This window comes from Odontomachus brunneus, unplaced genomic scaffold (assembly GCF_010583005.1).
Source record: "Odontomachus brunneus isolate Ranch 3 - 2012 unplaced genomic scaffold, Obru_v1 Obru_scaffold_082, whole genome shotgun sequence".
NCBI lineage: Eukaryota > Metazoa > Arthropoda > Insecta > Hymenoptera > Formicidae > Odontomachus > Odontomachus brunneus.
In genome coordinates, this window is record NW_022639532.1 from 843,217 (window position 1) to 866,518 (window position 23,302).

At 40.2% G+C, this 23,302-nt stretch overlaps 2 protein-coding genes across 2 annotated transcripts in view; one reads left to right on the forward strand and one right to left on the reverse strand.

Moving 5' to 3' along the window:
- Window positions 1-470: 470 nt before the first annotated feature.
- Window positions 471-17,908, reverse strand: LOC116847756 (KICSTOR complex protein SZT2-like). The gene is made up of 25 exons (XM_032823099.1): window positions 17,431-17,908; window positions 16,807-17,124; window positions 16,646-16,723; window positions 16,159-16,564; window positions 15,366-15,586; window positions 14,887-15,274; window positions 14,493-14,742; window positions 13,611-14,351; window positions 13,340-13,539; window positions 13,100-13,266; window positions 8,855-9,152; window positions 8,544-8,732; window positions 7,813-8,409; window positions 7,315-7,691; window positions 7,153-7,240; window positions 6,226-7,083; window positions 5,865-6,141; window positions 3,823-5,792; window positions 3,657-3,751; window positions 3,100-3,538; window positions 2,622-2,997; window positions 2,378-2,543; window positions 2,086-2,302; window positions 896-2,019; window positions 471-816 (listed from the first exon to the last, which is right to left on the reverse strand). The coding sequence occupies exons 1-25, from the start codon at window positions 17,449-17,451 to the stop codon at window positions 685-687; spliced, it is 9,993 nt and encodes a 3,330-aa protein (XP_032678990.1). The 5' UTR covers window positions 17,452-17,908; the 3' UTR covers window positions 471-684.
- Window positions 17,909-21,048: 3,140 nt separating this feature from the next.
- The window catches only part of LOC116847758 (5-aminolevulinate synthase, erythroid-specific, mitochondrial), an 8,567-nt gene continuing 6,313 nt past the window's right edge, over window positions 21,049-23,302 (forward strand). The window contains exon 1 of the mRNA XM_032823101.1: window positions 21,049-21,446. Within this exon, the coding sequence (XP_032678992.1) occupies window positions 21,444-21,446 (3 nt within the window). The 5' untranslated portion in view covers window positions 21,049-21,443. The remainder of the gene's footprint in view (window positions 21,447-23,302) is intronic.

A 23,302-nucleotide genomic window follows, 5' to 3' on the forward strand; every position in this document is an offset into this window, starting at 1 on the left:
AATTCTTAATTAATAGTAATGGTCATTAAATATCATTTTAATATTAATCATTCGAAATGTGATGTTAAACATGTGTAATTTTCTTTCTTTTGAGATTTAACGAAATAAAGTTTACAGTTGAACAGACATTACTTTATAAACACATCGAACGGGACAATATTGGCGAAACACGTACAGGCACCGTTATAATTAATTATCGAGCTCCTTTCGAAATTGTCAGGGAATTATTGATTAGGAATCGCTGATTAAAATGAATGTTGTATTTCTTATATATAAAAAAAAAAATGATAGGAACATTTGTGTTCTTTTGTTATTGCGAAGTCCTTAATTACTAACTTCTCAGTTTCCTTGATGGACAGACGTCGATGATGTTACGCGATGTTACAATTTTAGTCTCCCTTTAAAGATAGCTTAATTTTGTGTATTACCGAATAAATTATTGTTCGATTAACTACATGAGAATATTAATGTATGTAACAGGAAAATATATATTTCATATTTACAAAGTCTTTCGTACAAGTGTAATAATTCATAATATATTAACATCTAGTGCATTGTAACGCGCGTTATAAGAAGTAATTCGCTAAATCGAGTGAATGACACGCTGCGCATTAAAATATCCATAAGTACGTCAAAAAACTTTAGAAGCAGTGTGCCATCGCGTATCGTATAACCGGAATGTTATCACTGGCTGCAGAGGCCCATCCACAAATGGAAGCAGCAAGCGTTCACGAAACCCTCGATCAGAGTATAGACATCTTCGATATTCACCGGCACATTGATCTCGTTGGATTTTCGATAAACTGCACATAAATCCTAAAACAGACGAATTTGTAATTGAACACATAATTGGAGTCTCGCCTGATTACTCTCACTCTTCTAGCTATGCGCTTACCCCTCTCGACGTGTGCAAATCAATCGTCAACATCATAAACGCTTGAAAAAGACTCGGATGCAGTATAAGATGATGAGTAATATTTCCGTCGGAAGTGTTGAACTGCTTGTGATTCTCCTGATATTTATTTTGTAAGACCTTAGATAAGGCCTGATACCAAGAGACAGGTTGATTAACAAGCGGACGGAGCCTGGGATCCAAATTCGGCAGGGACTCGATGTGGGCCAATGAGCAGAGTTCTTTAAACTCGGTGTATGTCATTGTGGATTTGTTCTCCAACAACTTGTCCCAGAGCAAGTGTGTTCTGCACTGCAACGCACCGCGATCCACCATGTTCGTTATATGTTGGTGAGCCGCTTGCGCCTGCGACATGATCAGCTGTTGCATAAGCTGCTCGTGCGACGAGTAGTAGCCCAGGTAATTGACCGATTCCTGGCGAATCTGTACTAAGTGCGGCGACGATGTCGACATGTTCGACGTCGTGTTCGGGATACTCGAGCTCTGTGCGAGAGGGGAATTCGGGACCGGTGGCGGCGTTGGCGCTAAGTTGTTGTAAACGTTATAATTCGCCGCTTTAATCTCGGCGTCTTTGGCCTCGCTGGTTTCCTTCGTAACCGCACCGTTTAAATCGAGAGTTTTGTCTGTCTGCTGATCGATGCACATTTCCGTCCTGGAATTGCCCCTTACAAACGGCGGTATCGGTGAGACGGGACTAGATTCTACCGGACTGTCCGTGTACGAGCTGGTCGTGGATCTCCCCACGCTGTACACCGTTCGAAACTTGCCTAGCTTATTGTTCTCCACCTCCCTCTTCGGATACAATTCCCTCTTGCTCGTCAACATTAGATAATATTTCAAAGTAATCTCGGTCTTTTCCAGCTGCGGTGGCTGCTCCACACGCGACACAATCAGCGCCACGTCAAAATCGTCGGTATACCGAGTGTCCTGAGCGTCGCAATAGCTAACTAACGGGGTACTCTGCAGTTTGATTAAGACGTATTCGTTGTCGTGAGATTCCTGAAGCTCGCTGGATATCACACGCATGCCGTATAGTTTGTCGTGCGACAGTAAATACGAGTATAATGTGCGCGCAGGTATCGCTATATTGTGTACTGTTATCACGTCTGAAGCGAAAAGAATCATACATTAGCAAAATAGACTTACGAAAATTTTAAATCAGTATACCTTACCGCTGTATATCAAATTTCTGGCGTAATTTGGCGCCTTACTGTAGTACTTGATAAAGTCGTCCAGGAAACGAGTGAGATGGTAACCCTGTTGCAAGGACCATGGCCCAGTCCCAGCGATGTAAGAATGAATACAACGCAGATGGAAGTCGTACGTGAACGAGTGCAAGTGCATATTGATCTTGATCTTGTCGCAAGCGTCTACGAAGCTTAGCACAAACTGCGAGAGGTTCATTTCGTCAGTTGACTTCATCCTACGTATGGGAAGAAGCGTGACAGTTCAAAGTTATCTCACCTGATTCACCATACCGCTGCTGGTTTTCGTCTGCAAGCGATTGCACTCGATGATACTCAACTTGACGATGAAGAACGGTTGCGACAAGTGAATTTCGAACAGCAAAACGCCGCCCAGCATTGATTTCTTGAGATAATAAGACTGCTGCTGTGCGTGTTCCTCGTCTCTGCAAAAAAAAAAACGCGATATATTCGCGGAGAAATTCGATGAAATTGTGACTTAATGACGACAAATTTGTACGAACGTTTTATGCGGCGACTCCACTTGAATCGGATTAAAGCCCAAGATCTGCAGATACTGTTTATACTCGGTCAACATCGATTTGCAGAGCTCCTGGTGCCACTTGATCAAGATGGTGTTGGCCGCCTTCTGCTTCGGCTGTGTCGTTTGCGGCGACTGTTGCTGCGCATTGTTATTCAGGCTGAAAAGAGACGACGGCGGTGTCAAGGAGTGATCCCTCGTGGCGGCCGATTGCAAACGCCAGGCCGGCAAGAAGAGGAGGGGCGTGTGACAGAAGTGTATCAAACGGGAGTACTGTTTGAACGTGTTCGAAGCATTCAACGATAGCGGTATGTTGGGAGTGCGACTTTGCCACATCGCGTACAATTTCTCCAGATCTTCTGCAAATTTCCATGGGATATGTCAGTCAAGTGACCGATAAAGGAAAACATGACTATTTTGCACATGCAGGCACATGACATCTAGTTGCCGATCCGAGTTACCTTTGATTCTCTTCTCGCGATGTCGCAAGTCCTGCAAGTCATAAGCAGCTTTTACGATCGGATCTGTTGTGTTCAGCGGATACGGTGCGCTCGGTTTTGCGTCACGCATCGCTTGCCCGACAACTTGGGTCCATGAGAACGCGTTGCTCTTCATCGCTTGCGCTCGGTTACTCGATCGCGTCCAATCCTTGCTGTCGGCATTCGACTGGCTGGGAAATTTCGCGAGACTCTCCATATCGGTGATCTGATAATATTGAGAGGAGCCGTGTTCCCTCTGCTGCGGGTCTCGCGTGAATTTGTGATGAAATATACCTAGCTTCTGCATGTTTATATTGGTGAACAGGCTGGACCTGGACGAGAGCCACGTGCCCAAACTAGTCGCTTGTTTCATTAGCTTCTCCGATTTTTCCTTCGACCAATTGTACAAGTATATTATTATCTGAAAACACAATGCCACGTTTGCGATCCTTTGAACTGCAGTCGCGCCTCTTAATATTTACAATATTAAAGGAAACCATTTAATATTCACAGTATCGATGTATGAAACAATCGCTTACATTGTCGCTTTGCACTTCAGCCAGCAATATCCTTTGTCTAGGCACGAAATTCGATTCCGATATCAGTGGATTAAATTTTTGCAATTGTTTCTGATCTGTAATATAAAATCATGATAAAATTTAAAAGAACATGTGAGATTCAAATCAAAGAAATGATTAAACTGACCCTTAGGAGCAAGCAGTTCAGGATCTATCTTCCTACTCGAAGACGCCTTCCACTGATAAAAGTTTCTTGCTACCAAGATACATTTAGTGCAGCTTGTTTGTTCGTCTTTGTTAAAATCATGCGGTATATACGCGGGTGAATCTGCGCCTTCTCGATTCGTATTATCTTTAGCTGTTGGTTTATTCCGAATATTTTCGGACCATTTGTGAGTGGATCCTACTTTATGAGAAACAACGAATTGATTCAGGAAGGGTTGCCGATCTTGCAGAACGAAGGCTCTACTGGATGTATCTGGATCCTGACAACGTATGAGATTCTGCAGCTCCTTCACTATCACGGGGATCGCATGCCTGTGATGAATAATTACTTCGTGTTTTTTGACAGCAGGTACACCCATTGTGCTTGTCAAGGCGAACTGAAACCATTGCGCCAGAGTGGTGTGGTATATTTCGTTCAACTTCCCTTCTTCGCCGAGCTCGTACTGATCTATTATCGAATTATCAGTAGCTTTCGGCGACTGTGGCTTTACGGATGTCTGCGTCTCTTTATTTTCCGCTGTAGTTTCTTTGATCACTGGAAAACTGATGGGTTCTGGTTCCGTCAAAGGCGTCGCCAGAAGATTGTACTCCATCATCAAGTCCCAAGTGCCATGTTGCACAGCAGACGACAATTTCTGCAGTAGCACATCCAAATTGACTCTACCCTGCTTCCAGATTCGGAATTCGATGAATGTCTCCGCATTTGGCTTGGAACCGTCCTTATTCTTGTAAACGATGGTTGATACGATATCCTCAAAATCCTCAACCCTCGACAACTTGGGAAAGCTCAACTCATTGTTCGATCCGTCATTCGAAGACGTTGTAAGCTCCCCTTTGTCAATAATAATAGCCAACGCGATGCAAGCTATGCCTTTGCTGCCGCTCGAATTATAGCTTTGATTGTACAGAAATATGTCCGACTCGGCGGCTCTCTTCCTCCAGCCATCTAGTGGCGAGTAATCCTGAAAATGATGATTCATGTCAAGATCCGTATATTTCGGCGTGTATAGGAACTGCAATATATTCTGTCTCAAGTAATAGCCCAGAGCGTCTATGTGAGGCACACAATATGGCTGCACGGACAGTTGCACAATGGATTCGGGAAACTTGTACGGTTTCTGTATGAAGTGCACGTCTGCCGGTGTCAGCTTGCACATCGGATTACGCGCCAACATTACGGACAGCACTTCCAACACCGCGTCGTCGAGACGATTCTGTAACGCTTGCACCAAATCCCGCTTCACTGCCGGACCAGCCTCCGATATCCCGTGCACCATCAGGATGATCGAATCGCCGGTTTTGTTTAATATATCAGACTCCTTCTCGCCGAACGAACGGACTCTGGGTCGGGTGTCATCCGACATTACGGGATCGTTCGTTAGACCTATACCTTTAGCTCGCGACAAAGACGCGACGCTATTGCTGCGGGAGACGACCAACTTTTCGTCGCTCTCGGACAGTTTATTCTGCAAAGATTTCCCGTCGTTCGTTTGCTCATGAAGTCGAAGGTAAAAGACATTCTTATTATTTTCCTGATACACGAACATGTTGTTTCGATTGTTAACGAACAATCTGTTCAGCACCGCGTGCATAGCAGTGATCCCTCTCGACAATCCGGATCTTCCGGGTCCAGTCTTGAGACGGGGATGCAGACTAAATGGTTCCTCCCAGATGACAGGGCATCTGAACATGCCCGGAGAAGCTGAGGCGTGATTTTGAAAGAGACTACCGGTCTCGCCGCCGATTTCGCCCCTCCAGGTATGATCTTCGCTGGATTCTGGCTCCAACAGCGGATCGCACATGCGAGTATCGTGAAGACTTTGTAAAAGTAAGTATTGATTTACTCGCCGACATATAGCTTTGATTTGGACGATTAGCATTTTTTGTATTTGCGAATAACAATCTACCTCTGGCGAAGACAATTCCAAGAATCTGCAATAAAACTGCGCTATTTTTTTGTTTATTACAGGTAACAATAAGCGAAGTACAAACGCAAATACAAACCTGCAATGAAAGTAAACGTTAACGTCGCTGTTCTCGACGGTCAGGATTAGCCAGAAATTCGGCAAACGGTCTCTGCGCTTATCAAGTTCTATCAACCATTGGAAGTCATCCTCGGAATTACTGCTATCCCCGTCGTATCCATCATCCGTTCCGTGTTTCCCTTCAGCTATACTTGAAATTTCGGAGGAATAACCTGGCGCATCTCCAGAGTCCTGTCCGCTTATTTGAATTGTAGCAACTGATATTTCCTCTTGCTCAAGATTTTCAGCACTTTCGTCTAGAAGGAATCGAACCTAATAACTAAACTTTTAAGTCGTTTCGGATTTTTTTTCTTTTTTAATTGAACTACAAAATTAAATACCTTTTTTTAATTGCGGTTCTTCCACGTCCACGTGTAACGCATCCGTTTCCGTTTCAGGCTTCGCTTCATCTTTCGCTGCCGACTCCTTGATGAAGTAAAATAAATCAGTTTTTTCCTCATGACAGATGCAGTACTTGTCGATGTGAAGCTTTTTTAACTCGTGCAAAAATTTGGGCGTGCTGCTCTCCGACGAGAAGACAAAGTGTAAAGGAACTTTATCCATCGAACAGCTGGATCTCCCGGTGGAATCCGACACATGGTGTGCTATGAAACGCAACGTATCCAAGCTCGGCTTCTGATCATCTAAAAGCGCTGTCACAGTTTCATCTCGCAACAACCACTCGATCTCATCCTTTAAACTGATTATTGCGGTGTGTTGATACAATGGCAGATTCGGCATTCTCTCCTGCATCGGCTCAGTCTTCGCGTTCGCAGTTGGACTGCTACCGCTATCAGTGCGCACACTACCGAATGGCGAAGCGCTGCAGTAAGACGTCGCTCTTAGCGAGGGGTAACGTTCTAACGACACCTCTAACACTTCTTTTGGAAGGTTTAAACATATGATGTCCAGAGTAATTTTCAGATCGTCCAGACATTGCTCGGCGAGGTTCTTCTTGTTATCATTTATCCTCTGGATGATCTCAGTGAAGCAAGTAGGCACTACTTTAACCGGTATACTAGAGAGCTCGGAACGAAAATGTATCGAACAGCTTAGCTGCAAGAAAAGCGGGTGTTCCTTGTCCCATGTGTTTTCCTCTTGAAGATCGCTTATGAGCGATTCCGTGGAATCACGATGAGACAGTTTTCCGCTGTTGTGAAGATTTACAGCCGGCCATGTGATATTAGTGGCTTGATTTACTAATAACAAAGATACGCGTGATTTTTCACATCTTTGAAGTGTAACAAATGTATTTAGTTATTATCTACCTTGACTAGGAGAATTATCTATATTTGGATCCAATATTTCAGAGTGAAACGTGAATTCATCGCTGTCTGTCCTTTGCGATACCACCTCCTAAAAGCAGCGTGATTTTTGACTTGACAAAATCGACGCAAACTATCGATCGCGTTATGTATAAAAAAACAAACCATTTTGTCCGATACCCACGATGGCAAACAGTAATAAAATTCTGGATGAGCAGGTACGGGTCTAAACGCGGCCGCCATAATTCTTTTAAATTTATCCTTAATCAAATTATGCAATGGCTTGACGTCGTTGCACGCGGAGACCTTGAACTGATCGAGCAGGCTGCCTTTCGGCAACGTGCTCAAATGCCTGCACACTGATCGTATGTAATTCGTAATGTTAATCTCAATTAAGTTTTCCTCGCACTGCCCCACAGCAGCTTCCATGTCTTCGTAGCTCAAGGACTGTTGCAGCGCCAGTGACTTGTAAACCGCGACCACGTAACAATGACAATGCGCTAAGCTCAATAATTTACAGTGCTCCATTAAGCTTCGTTGATCTAATGCAAAAAAATAATTATATTAGGAACGTTGAATTATTAATATCGCGACATGACAATTGCATTATTTTTTCACGTATTTCCTTAACGCTACATTTCAAGAGCTCTACGCATTTCCTACCGCTGGAAATATTGTCAGAGTCTTCGCTTTTTGGCTCGGGGGATGAAGGCTTCGTGTTGCTTTCAGGCTTGAGATTAATGAAATCCTCGCAAACCTCCTGCCCAATTTTGAAAGTGTGATCTTGGTAAATGTCTTTATTCTGAGGCGTTTGCAGCCGGCCGACTAGTGTGTCAATTAACAACGCCAATGAACAATCGTATACGTATACAGGTATAACGAGGCCGCCCTCATTGTCGGCGTGAGCGAAATTTTGTTCCGCATTAGCCTTCGATGTACTATCTGCGGTGGTAGATTGACTAGAGATTTTTGATTCTCTGCGCTCTAACGTCGGGAAGTCGGACATATTCGTATCCTTGGCGCATAGAGTCGGCGACAATATCTTCTCGTTCATGTCGAGATCGAAAACGTCAGACTCGAAATTCTTCTCCGAATTATTACTCGTGCAATTGTCGCCCGCGTAAGTGGGATACGTTATCAAACGGACATCCTTTTCGGTGGCTGGTAAAATAGTGAGAATGACGTGTGTCGTACTAATCCCTTTAACAAAACACTTCCATCTCGGATAAATATCCGACATAGCATCCTGATAGTTCTTCTCTGAAATGTAAGTTACACGATGTACTCAATGTATAATTTGGAATTTCTATAAAATTTACGCGTTAGCGCGAGACATCGATCAATTTCATCATACGGCGGTGATCCGCTACGACTAAAGAATCTAATTATTGTACCTCCTTGCACAAAGAAAGGCAATAACGGGCCGTTTTCGCGTGGCCTGTTAAGGAGCATTCTAGTGAACTTCTGCGATTCTGCTGACGTAAAGAGCAGCTCCTTGTTGTGCAACTGCTTGATATGTTCCAAGAAGTTCTCCATGAGAATTTTGTTCGCGCTATTTCTATCCTCGTCGATATGCACCGAATCTGACAAAATAAGCAAGACAGAATATATAAGACTGTTTTCTCCCTAATCGTCCCTATTCCCTATTCTAAGAGGCAAGCCCTTGCCTACAGTTACACGTCATTTGGGAAAACAGGAGTCTAACCATTAGCGAACATCGAGAACAAGAGTTCCGCCTGCTGACATTTCGGCAAAATGCTCAGAGTGTCGAACGAGAAGTACATCGGATGGATCCTCGGCGTCGTTTCGAAGAACTCGGCTGGGTTGGGACATTTCAAGGCACGCTCCGCGGTAGTGTCCGTGACGCTGTGATACCTGATTCCTTGATGCGGTTGCCCGAACACGATCTCAGTGCTCTTTTCGGCCGGTACTACTTGGCTCAAGAGGCTCAAGTATTCTAAGGTCATCAAAGCGTTAATACACTCCTCGTCTACTCGGGCAATCTGGCCGGACAGAAATGACAATGAATGCATCAGATAGGAAGTTGGTGAGCATTGATTTAATTTTAATATTGTATGCGACAAGAGTATACATATGAGAGATCGACCTACATAATATGAAATGATCATTCCGAGAGAATTCCGTGTAGAACGTGTAATAACTTATTACACACATCGCAAAAATAATATATTTAACTTATCATTTGTACATTTTCGAGAAATTCGTATATTAAAGGGAGTACAGTGTATGGAGGGTGTGGTAACACAACGTGGGTGTCGTATACTTGAATCTAATTCTACTTAGCAGCCTAAGATACCGCAAATTCCGAACATCGAATAGAGAGTATCGTGCGCTCTGCTCTAAAATTAAATTCAGCTTAACTTAAGTATTAATTTACAGTTACAGAGAGAAAGAGAGAGAGAGAGAGAGAGAGAGAGAGAGACAGAGAGAGAGACAGAGAGAGAGAACGAAGCTCGTGATTAGAGTCTATCTGTTAACAGCACTCAGTCTTCGGTGGCCAACGGATAATCACGGATAAATTCGTGCAGGCAGGCGGATATAGATGTTCACAAGACTGGCCGAGCACACCCGATTCGAAGCGCGATGTCGTTGGCGACTTCTGCGATGACTAACGGGGATCAGGAATAAGTTGGAGGAGTTGAATCTCACTTTCATACAAAGCGTAGAGACCACTTCTCCACTTGAACCGTGATACCCACTGGCTCGCGGCACAGAACCACGGTGAGACGCGGCAGAAGACGTGGAGGACTCGCTCGCTCGCCCAGAGAACAACAGCACTGTGCCCCACGCGGGAACGACGTGGAATCGCGCGACCCTGAGCTGGAAGAGTTAGATCTGGCAAGTAAATCGAGAGAGCTACACCGCTCAATGCCTAGATCCTCACTTCCAACTGAGAGTCGCGCGATATTTCGAAAATCCGAGAGAAGAACCGTGGTGAGAGAGGAGGTGCGTGTGGAGGCGGCGGTGAGGACGATGTTTTCCGCGGCAGAGACGATCGACCATGATGCTCTCCGTCGTAATCTCGTTTCGTGCGGAGTCACCTGATGATAAGGAAACGAAGACTTTCGCGCACCGAGCCCCTTCGCCGGACGAGCCTGTATGTTAACTCCAGGCGGGGTATATACCTTCTCGGTAGAGGAGACTATGAGCGAAATTCGCGAATTGTCTCACCGTCACTGAAACGAGACGAGCTTGACGACACGAGGACGACGGCGACGTCGAACGGAACGTAGCTGTGCCACGACATGGTCGATGAGAACTACGATCACTTCCGACCTGCGAGCGACAACGCGATAAAGGATCGTCACCAGGGAGCCTGGTGATAAGCGACTCCGGCGAAGCGAATACACGACGCTCGAGAATTACGCGAAAAAGATAATCCCGATCCACTAGTGAGCGCAGGGCGAGTAATGGGCCCTATATATACCTGAGGCGGCTGATAGGAAAACCTCGTTCCGAGGACCCTCATCGATACCGAAGCCCCACCCCGATAACGATAACGATATGTGATGATAGACACCTTACTCGTTCTCTGATCGCAGGAAACGCGAACGACCACATCGCCGAAAACGAGAGAGGTCGGCGTTTTTCGTTCGACGATACTGCAACTCAGTTCTCACGGTCGGATGGAAACCTTCCTGAGAATTGGCGCGCTAAAATCACGACTAGTCCTAACGAGACAACACCGAGATCTCCTCGTGCGATGTTTTCTATTATCCTTCCAACGGGAGAGACGAGCGATGGATAAATGTTATGACAGGAAAGATCGCCTGCCACAGGTCGTCCTTGCGAATTGAGCGTAGACAAATGTTTGCGATATTCGCGATGTGACGATAACGACTTCCGATGACAGACGCTGCTCCCCGTTAGCTTCTCCTTATGGATATAGATAGGGTTAGGCAGATTCGACGGTGATTGCTAATGAACGAATAACGAATCGCGAACGAATCTGATAGGATGGTGAATAAAAAAGTAGAAAATTGAAGTAGATGAGAACAGTTCGATCGAATCAGATCTTCCGTTAGAAAGAGAGACGAATCGAGTATTTGCTTTTCATGCGTCATCGACTATTCGAGAAGGATCAAGTGGAAGCGATGTGTGCGTTTTTTAGAAAAATTGAAATTGATCAAACAGTAAAGCGGAAACCGTATCCGACTGACAAAGCTAGTTTCTTTTCGGGGAATAAAATTTCATTTGAAATATCAGTCCGTTGTACTTTGAAGTTTGATCTTCTGATTAGCGACGCTCTCCAGGTAACGAGTAAATCAGATAACAGTTATCTAGTTAACGTAAATTTATGCTGGACTTATGTTTTTGCGCCATGAAGAAGCACGGTGTAGGTGTATTTATTGTCGGACATATTTGCAGAACATCTTCCATATATTGTGCAAATCTAAAGACAAAATTATAACTAAAAAAAAAATTATAATGAAAAGAGAGAAAAAGTCTGCAATTATTTTCAAACTCTTTAAAAATGTGGCTGGTGACGTGATATAGATTGGTAATGTGTCATTGGTAATGTGTCATTTAATAGTTAACAAAAAGCACAAAGTGATTATGAAGAGCGTGATTGAGTAAATCGACACGTAAGAAAATTATCCGATATATAAAAGCACACCTTTTTTAATCCTAATTGTCCTTCACGAATGACGGTGCATACGAGTATTTTATAAGCGTCACTATCAATCAAAAGATAAGATTGAAGATAAAGCTACATTGCGCGCTACGCCTCGAAGTCGACACTTAGGATATTTACGTGAATTGTCCTAACGTTATTGCGCAGTGTTCTCGGATATAAATACTCAATCCGACATTCTTTCTTTTTTTCCCAACGAAAATGTTCATGTCTAGAGAGGCGTTATGAATCTTACCGCGTGACGCATTACGCATTACGAAACTAATGGTTTCGTTTGGACCTAAGTATCGCTAAGCAAACAAGGTCTCTCTGAGTTGTTCCTAACGGAGATAGGAATTTGAGAAAGAGCACGTCTTCCGCCGAAAACTTCAAGAAGAGATGGATGGGCGCTACGACGGCGAGCATATAGACGTCAAATATTGCAAGATACGATTTCGAGAACAGACTAAGTTGAAGCTGATATCAGCCGAACGATGTTTACTGCCAGATAGACTCAGTACCTAACAAAATAAAGCACTTTAGACAACCGTACGCCGGAACAATTTTTGTGTTACCACACGCGGCATTATCAAGTTAGCTCAAGATAAGAGGGATAGGAATAACACGTGAAAGTTCTACTCGTATGCTCTACAAAGTTGTGAAATCAAGATCAAAACGGTCGCTGAAGTTATATATCAATCAATTTTATAAATTGGATCGGAGGCGATAAATTTTCACGTCGATTCAATGTAGCAGTTACGAGCAAGACTGTCAAATAATAAGCTACTTCGCTTGCAGCAAGGATACGTGACATCACAGAATTTTCTCAGAATGCTGTTTATGATTACGAACATTGTTGGAGACATGAGACGCCACACAAACATTCAGATTGGCAGAATAATTTTTAATATTGTTCCAAATATTGTGCCTTCCCTCACATTAATCACGTATCGCAAATATATATCGTAGAGCTATCCAAAAGAGATATCTTATCGCTCTTGAGACGTATTCAAGGAATTAACTGTGTCTTATCAATTCAAGCAGGCTTCACGGATGTTTTATATAGCAGACCCAACTATGTTTGACGTTGACTAGATACTATGGCGGTAGAAACTTCTCGTGACTAAATACGTACAATTATCAAATAGGTCAAAAAGATACCATCGAAGAAATCCAATTTTTTTAATATCCGTGTGAAAGAGACGCCGACGAACGTATTAAACGATATAGCTATTATCATTTTCTTCTGTTAATCAATGACTCAACATAAATAACACTGAAATTTTTATCAGGAATTGTCACGAATATACTTACCGCGTCTGGCAACTGATGATACTGCAGAGGATGCATATATGTAGCAGTCGGTTGCGTAGGCATTTGCACGTAGCCGGATTGGGGTTCAATCCAGACTTCTGTCACAATCTGATACTCGCTAGAACTCTCGCAGTCTTCTTGCGTACTCGCTTCCCCGTCGGCAGTACCTAAACACGTTCATTTCCCGTATGAGTAATCCCATCATTCGATCATGGTGCATCGTGACCGATAATATTTTACCCTCTTCTGTGTCTTCCTCGGAACCACTGTCGCGTTCCAACGTTGCGCTCGACACGGCGTGAGGCGGGAACAGAATGTACTGTATAATACACGGATAAGACTCCTTGTTATTCTCGAAGCCCTGCATTTGCACTTCCAATACCATGTTCGTGATGCCGGCTGCCGAATACGCAAAATTGAAGCCCTCCGTTAAACGTATTCTGCAAAGAGAACAGATTAATATTACGTTCGCGACGCCTCACGCGCTGCTAACAAAGTTACACGATGATACTTTGTGATCGTGGAGAGTATTCTCGCGATAGCGGTGATGTTCAATTTCGGCAAAGTGATCCCCGGAATGGTCTGCACGAACGGCCGCTTCACATGCCACAGCCATCGATTGTGGTACAAGTATCTAGACAGGGTGGTGGTCAGACTACCACCCAGTACCGACGCAGTCCTGGTCCACGTCGGCTGAGTGCCGTCAGGAAATACCACCATGCTCAAATCGTTCGGTATACGCTCGTATCTTATAAGGATTCTCTCGAGCGATTTGTGTATTATCGTGCAACACGGAGTCTCTCGTTGCTCCGTCGGTCTGTTCGGCAACGTCAACTTGGACAATCTGTCCACGAGGTCCACCACTACATTATGACGGACGACACCTTCGGTACCGCCAGCGAACGCAATGTTAAGCACGACACAGAGAGCCTTGCAATTAATACGGATCAATGAGAACGACACCGGTGGTTTTTCTGCTTCCCTATATATAAACTGAACGTATGTGTGATTCTCGATGAGCACGAAGGTCGCCCAGGTTTTCAGCATAGCGTACAAAACGGCTGCTGCCTGTCGACTCTGGACGCATTGGAAACGACCGCTTTGATTCGCTTGATGAAGATGCCTCGGCAACGGTCTGTCGTAGGACAAGATTAATGTGACTCTCTGCGTGTGCATCCAACGTGCCCACTGAAGCGGATCCAAAGAGACGACTGGTTGCCATATTTGCCCAAACTGCGGGCAGGCGGCGTCGCTGAAACGATGAATATATGATTATGTCAATGTGATTATGTCATCGCTGTGCTTCTCAGCTTGGACAGCAACTGTGTTCATCACAGTCAGCTTGCCTATACGCATTGATCAGTATTATCTGAATACAAACAAATTAATATACCTAAGTTGCACTGTACTTAGTGACGGATAAGACGACAAATAAAACACTGGCATCCCACTTCTAATAGTGTCCGGGACGCTATACCAAGTCCATCCGGATCCTGGGAACCAACTAAAGTGTGCTAATGTATTGTCGCTTTCGGTCAAGGACGTTAACGCCGCCCAGAAACAGGAAACGACGCCCTGACGATAATTCGATTTCAATGGCTTCTTTGACAGGCATGTGATGTCATGTAAAAATTCGTACGGCGCTGTAACAAAAACGGACTTCAGTTAAAGCCACAGGAATTCAGGTGATTATGTGCGATTCGACATCTTAAATATGTTATAAATTAAGGAAAAAAAAAACACAGTTGATATCCAGTCAAACTTCGCATAAAAAACTGCAAGCTTACCTTCTATGGTAATAACATATTGTATCACATTGGATTGAGACAGTGATTTCGCAGACCATGGGCACGTTACCAAATATTCCAAGGAAACGTTGCTTTTCCACAACAGCACAAAATTTATTTCAAGAACGTCGTCTCGTATGCTAGCCCTTTTTATTAGGTATCCTTCTCTCAGGCGGCAACATAACAAGCTGCTCAAAGTGCAAGTGACCTTGTCGTCGATCTGCTTCTTCCTCAGCAGCTGGTCGGTCTTATGACCGTCGAAGCAATTGTTCTCAGTACGCCAACAGTTATGATTATCCGGCGTACTATCGTAGGGCACATCTCGATACAATTGCCAGCACAGAAAGTTCCTGTGATAAAGATTCATATCTGTTCCCTGTGCAGATACCTGTATATAGAACAAAAGAAAGCGTATTACCATTGCGATCAACATTGTGTGTGCGATCGAGTGCAGTAGTTCAGATTAAAAATCTACGTACAACGTACGAATTGAAGGACATGTAACTACCCAACGTAGCCGCGGCGATGAAGTACAGCAGATCTTGATATGGTACTAGACCATCCGCGCAATGCGGATGATATGCGCTGCCCACGTGTAAGAAACTGCATGCAACCGTAGTTGCGCGCAGTTGTTGCACAATGGAGTCCAACGCATGAACATCCTTAACACCGACGATACCGTCCGAGACTATTACCATGTCTGAAAATTTGGATCACTCTATACTCTTTGCTCTTCATAGGGCTGTTGTTCTTGTTTTATATGTTCGTTACACACAACGTATGGATTTATTAAGACTTTTGAATCCATTGCTGCGGATTGATGACGCTAGACGCGAGAAAACGTATGGCAAAAATTTTTGCGTGCTATCTTCAAATTAAAGGATATTTCAGATCGTTCTCTTGAACATACTTGTAAAATGCTTCAAGAACTATCTCTTTCCCTTTACAGTCAATAAATAGCATTAACACGTTAATTTTTAAACTATTCAGATTTCCAGTTTCATAACCTAGTTTAATTCGTTATTTAGATAAACTTGCATAGTCACATTATTCATATGCACAAGAATATTATCTAATGTAAAGTATGTCTGATGTAAGAGGTATCCTTTCATTGCATGAATCATGAATGGTTGATTTCCATATGCATATGTAATTTGTGATTACGCAAATTTATCTGGATAGGCTTTCAACGAGTTAAACTCCATATCAATCATAGACTCTGCAGCAGTAAAATCAAGAGCCTTAAATATTAATCATAAGTCGCAAACTCACGTGCGCAGCTATGCTCAGGTAAGAGTGTTAGAGCTAGCATTCCATATCTCAACATATTTACAAAACTGGCTTCTGGCGAAACCATGGAGATATTTGCTGTACAACTACTGCTACTTTTGTTTAAGCAGTTACCGCTCTCCTCGAAAAGTCCTCCTACCAAACGCTCGCTCTCTGCTCTTAAGTGTTCTAATTGCTGATTAGCTATGGCAGTAACAGTCGCCACTCTCTCCTCCAACAAGTACAATTGCTTCTCGACATACTGTGTTAGAGAGTTCACATTGTCCGCGGTGATCAACCAGCCTTGCACCAGTACTTGTTGCGCTGGGTTTGTATAGAATGGCGTATGAGCTATCACAGTCACATAAATCTCAGGTTGCATCACACGCTTGCTACCTGGTATCGTGAACTAGAAATAACAAGTGAGTTAACAAGTTTCTCTTTCCTTTTTTCTTTATGTACACTCACAAAGTACCAAAGAGCTACTCACTGGTCTGGTTATACCTTCCAGACACCGCTTTGTTGCCAAGCATACCTCATCGATAACAATTTCCCCATGTTGTATATCCTATAAAAAAGCATCAAGTTGACTTGGACTTTAACATAAAAATGATTTTTCATAACAAATTATACATATTTTGTATCACTCACAACAGTGGCAAGAGACGGGCTTAAATCTAAACTAAAGACCATCCTGTACTTGTGCCCAAGGAATATAATCGAAGTTGTAGAAACAACTTTATAAAGAAATTGATGGCTAGTGTCTATAGACCAAACTGTAGGCTTATCTTTTGGCAGCACCGATACAATTTCCAGTTCTGGCGCCTCTTTACTCTTTACACTTGGACACTGTATGCTTATCACAGAGTCCAAATGCTCCAACAACCACTGAGCCCTCACATTGCGAGAGATGGGGAAACCTTTCTTCATTAATAAGAAAACTGTCTCCGCCTCCAGAACGGTTTTTTCCTGTGTACAAAGATAATAAACTGCAGTTAAGAAAAATAATCATTTGGCTAGATGTCATTTCATTACTTCATAATATCATAGCATTTTTGAGCAGTGTATACATGAGAAAACACGCAATTACATATGCTTTAGGTGACAAAGAAACCGTGACATTCAATTATAAAGAGTACAAAACATGTTGTCAACGTATTGACCGATTCATATTGTTGTCATAAGAAGAGGTTATGTCGTGCAATATCGGGCATGCACCAATACGATTATCGACGACGCAGATAAGAGCTGTTGCGACGCAATCTACGGACTCACCTCGTTTTTCGCACTTGCCATGACGAATCTCACATGCAAACGTTCTGTCAATCTAACATTATTGTTACCAAAATCATTGTACCTCTCGACAGGTCGTCATCACGTTGCGCGGAAAACAAATCATCGCGACGTCACGCGGATGCACCGCTGCATCGCAGCGAGGAAAATAGTCGGCGCGCACAATTGTCCAAAGGTCATATTGTGTTGTCTATTTATTTCATCGTTGTGCGCGTTACATTCACTGGCCACGGACGATAAACATAACGCAACATAACCTGGCCTGGCGCAAATCTTGTCGCACGACGCGCACTTTATTGCGTGCTAATACACGTCCACGTGCGCACCTGTGAAATCCGATCGGGAATTTAAAACGCCCGCAAGCTTTTAAATCCTTCGCCAGATTCCGTGGCCTCGTCGTCTCGACCAGTAGCCGCACTGCGTCGCGTTGCGGGCGTTCGCGGTCTGGACCGAGTTTTCAAACGGAAATCTTTTTCGATAAACTTTTAGCGATAAATACCTCCGCTACGCACAAACGTCCATCCCGTTCGTATGCACAAGCTGCGTGTAAATAAAAGCCGCTGAATGAGCGCTGATGAAGAGGACAGGTATGCGTTGGACAGATATGTCCAACGCGGGAAATCGAGAATCCCGCGTCGTAAATTGAACATTGCCCAGGTGTAGAGCCTCCAAATAGCACAGAGAATTCAAAAAGAATTCTTACAGTCGTATGTCACCAATTCTGAGTTTATTTTCAGACGCGAAAAGAATTCTTCAGAGTTCAGTTTAATAAAAAGAATTATTTTTTACCTAAAAATGAATTTAGAATTGGTGACATATCCAAAGTAGAACAGGTTGTTTATTGGTTACCGTTCTTGAAGTTAACTTTTGGAACGTATCTGATCGTATTTGGAACGTATAAGATAACAAGTCAATGTCAATAATTCGTCTCCATTAATATGACATCGATTAAATAACAGTTTACAGTTGGTTAATAGCTAGTTCATTTACGCATCTTACAGTTATCATTTGGTATATATTTAATTTGTATCCATGTACCAACTTGATACTTCTATATCTAAATGATATCTTTTTGGATATTAAAAGTTATCTTTCGGGCGGACATTAGATAACCTTTTCAGTAAACAGAAACTTAACTTTTTTACCAAAAATAAAGTTATCCTGTCCTAATTTTATATAGTAAAATGAAATACTTTAAGATAACTTTGTTCTGCTTGGGATGACTGAATTTTTTTTTAATTCTCTGTGCTATTTGAGCCCATTATCATCTGAAACTTATCTCATATGAGATACTCAGAATTTTATTCAGAGTTTGACCCAAGTTTATCTCGATAAAATTATAATATACATGACACTTATATCTGTAATCGTAGCTCAACTAAAAAATTTCATTTAACTCTAAATTCAAATCTGAAAATCTTACTTGAGACAATTTTCAAGTAATGATTAATACTTGAATCATATAGATTGATGAAGATCAACCGCCATTTCTATCGACTCGCAAGTTATTGCGTATTCGAAAATGGCGCGCTTCACTACGTAATCGACTTTATAATCGACTGCCAATACATGATAAAAAATCGAGATTAACCACTCAATGGAAATGGAAATGAGGAAATCTCGATTATCGACTACAGCTAAAATTATTTAAATGTTATTCATGATAATGATAACGGAAATGTATCTCAATAATAACAGTAATTTACACTTTTTCAAGTAATAGCAATAAAATATATGTTACTAGTAAAAATACTTCGCACATAATTTTATCTAATCTTGCTTTTCAAACTAACTTTATTGGATAAATATACGATAAGAACACTTCAAATCGATTTTTTAGCACGATGAGATTTCTAATATAGCGTCTTACTTCGTTCATGAGATCAACACTGTCTCTCTTATGATATAAAGGATTTATCATTATTATTGATGCTGACATAAATTATTCCTTCAATGATAATAAATACTATCATTACATTAATAGAAAAATAAACTATTTTGTCGTTCATAAACTATTAATCACGCAACCCAGTGAGAAATGACTTACCGATAGACGTCGAAAAGACGTCGATTTGACGATTTCGACGTCGATTCGACGTCTTTTCGACGTCGATCGGTAAGTAATTTCTCACTGGGAAATGATCACTTGAAATTCAGACAGTACAAGGTCTCCAGAGAATGTCCTGAGAATGTTCTTAGGACGTAGGGACGTTCTCAGAATGTCTTTAGGATGTCCTGTGAAAATCTGTACTGTTTAGGAATGATACTGAGAATATTACAAAATGATAATTTTGCAACATTTCCTTTATGAGGAAATATTCTCGTAATCTATTGTTACTATATTCTTTTACGACGGTACTTTCCAGGAGGTACAATTTTCTCATCACACAATATATCGAAATAATTTCCTCGTATCTAATAGGATTCCTGGAGAGGAAAGAATAAGTATTCTATAGGCGGATCGTCATAGTTGTTGACATTTCCATGTTACATACACGAGCTTTTTTAAGATCACAGACTTTTGAGATGATTCTTTCAACTGGAAACATTATCATTCTGAGTTGTTTTAATTTCCATCTGTTTCTACACGTACTACGCTGTAAAAATATGCAAAATAAAAAATAACTTATTGACATTAACAACTCACGATAAATTCCAAATATCAAAAGATAGTCGGAATTTATGAGTTAAAAAAATTAGTTGAAGTTTCTCGATGACCTGTGGCATTTACTATACTTACTGATAAGATGAAGAAATTCGGAACCAAATAAACTGATCAAATCGCAAAAAAACGGAGAAATTTCTTATATATGTTATATATATGGTTGTTTGTTTCAGGAGTCTCAGCTACTGATTAAGAAGAGAAATTATTTGGAAAAATAATTGTTTAGTCACACACAACGCGTACTCTCAAACTTTCTATTTTACTGAATTAAAATTTTAGAACCTGCGGTATACTTCAAATCTCATTACACAATAAGATTCAAGATTTTTATACTTATAATCACAATAAATACGTTAAACTTTGAAATTTTATAATGTATATATATTCAATAAATAAATAAATAAATAAATAAATAAATATATATATATATATATATATATATATATATATATATGTGTATATATGTATATATATTAATGTATATATATAAATAACTTAATCATTACTGGTGAAATCAGTAATCAATAATACAATTTAGAAGATAAAAGTCTGCAAAAATTTTATCAGCGATAACAATAAGTAAATTTTATTTCTCTTTGTTTTTAACTTTTTAATATTGAAAGAAAGAAAGAATCTTGGAAAGTAAGTCGATAGAAAGTGTCATCGTAGCTTCAGCTTTCCCTTCCCAAACAAAACATTTGATTCTTCATTACACAAACTGTTATCATACATTACACATGTTATTATAAATTAATTCATGTATGTAAATTGTGATAACATCAGAATAACACCGTGATAATATCAGAATTTACATAAGATCAGTGATTGGTCGTTTCGCATCACGTGTCAGCGATGAGATCGAAAAAAAATAATTACGACATAACGTCAATTCGCCTGTCTTTGAGCCTGTCACACTTATATTAAGCTTCGAACCATATGGTAAAGTGGTTTAGTCTGGTTTAGTCGCGAAAGCTCGTTCACGGTGAAACGTGTCTCGTGCGAACTATACAACAAATAATCTTGCGTTCTTCTTTTCAAATCTGAAAAAAGAAGTCAAAACCGTTAACATCTGGTTAAGCTGGTGGCACGAGTGGTTTCTCAAGAATTTTTCAGAAATTTTGCTTTGAATATTGAGAAACTCAACTTCAAGTGTTTCATTTTCATAAATTTCCAAATAATTTCTCTTCTTAATTAGTAACTGAGACTCCTGAGACAAACAACCATATATATTACATATATAATCATATATAACATATATAAGAAATTCCTGCGTTTTTCTGCGATTCGATCAGTCTATTTACTTCTGAATTTCTTCATCTTATCAGTAAATATGGTAAGTGTCACAGGTCATCGAGAAACTTTAACTAATTTTTTTAATTCATAAATTCCGACTATCGTTGGATAGTCTATAGTTGGATTTATTGTAAGTTGTTGATCAATAAGTTGTTAGTCAATAAGTTGGCTTTAAATAAGTCAATAGGTCTAGAAACTAGTGTACATTGACAGAACTTAAACGTTCTTTTTAGCTGAACTGTCTAAACTGGTGCAATAAGTTAGAGCAAAACAAAATATATTTGTCTCACTCTAACTTGTTGTACCGATGTGCACCAGTTCAGACAGTTTAGCTAAAAAAAAGAGATTTAGAGAACGAATATAGAGACAACCCTAGTAAAAAAAGTTTATAGAGAATGATAGAATAAAATAATCATTTTCTATCGTTTTGAATATGGATTTTGGTCCGTGAATTTACAAAATGTGAATAGTATTTTATCGTATACAATAGAATACAATAGATAGTGATAGAATTTCTATCGTTACCCACATAGCATAAAAATATTAAAGCAATATTAAATATGAGGGAAAATATTTGAGTAACATTTGGGAAAATATTTGAGTAACATTTGTAAACGTGAGAAGAATATTATTCTGATCTTAAAATATTACTTTCCGGAACATTAAAGAAATGATGCAACCAAATATTAATACAAGGTTGGTCAATATTACATTTAATGTTGCTTTGTGCTGGAAATAATATTATTTGTAATATCATAAAATGTCAGGATAATATTAAAAGAAAGGAAAAGAAAATGTATATCCTTTATATATTTCATTTTTATTGAAAATTATGATAAAATATAAGAAAGAGGAACAAAATCATGAAGAACCCTTATAGAAATATCATACTAAGAATCGTTGATAATTACTTATTTTTAGTATTAAAAATAAGTAATGGATAATAAGTAATTCAATGATTCTTAGTATGATATTTCTATAAGGGAACATATAATACTTTCCATATATAAACATATATGTATTAAACATATAATGCCACGCTGAAAAACGTTAATCATAGTAACTAAGATTTAATTCAATAATATGTTCAACTAAATTGTTTGGTGAATATAACTACCCACATAACACGTAATATATATAATATCACAGTAATATTTCCGTAATATTTTTGCGATGTTACAATATTACGGAAATATTACTGTGATATAATGTAATATTACGTGCTATGTGGATAAATATTTAGTCAGTATGAACAAATGTTGTAATTATATATATATTTATTTTATTATATATATTTGTTGTGCATATTTCGATCTTCGTATGTGTCTTCTCTGCGCATCCTCGAATAATATGCGCATAAATTTCATTATATGAAAATATTATATTTATATATTCAAAATCAATTCAAAATCAATACAATCTTAGCAGGCAATGTTACATCAATATAGTACAACATGTTGCTTTCACGTTAAATTTTCATACATACATTTGGTACATTACTGCAATATGATATTGCTATTACAAAAATGTAACTATTTTGCTACGTTCCCGGGAAAAAAAATTCAGATAAAAGCCAGATATGGATTTTGTCAAGATCTGATTAGATATAATCAGATATAATTCAGATATGATTCAGATCTGTCCATATATAGTTATATATAATTATATATATAATTATATATAGATAGATCTGAATCATATCTGAATTATATCTGATTATATCTGATCAGATTTTGACAAAATTCATATCTGGCTTTTATCTGAATTTTTTTTTTCCGGGTTACCCCAATATTTTAGTAATATTAACATTGCTACTCTATAATATCGGACATTAATATAACATTACATTGACATTCAATAAAATATAACTTACTGCAAATATTCTGGCAACATTCT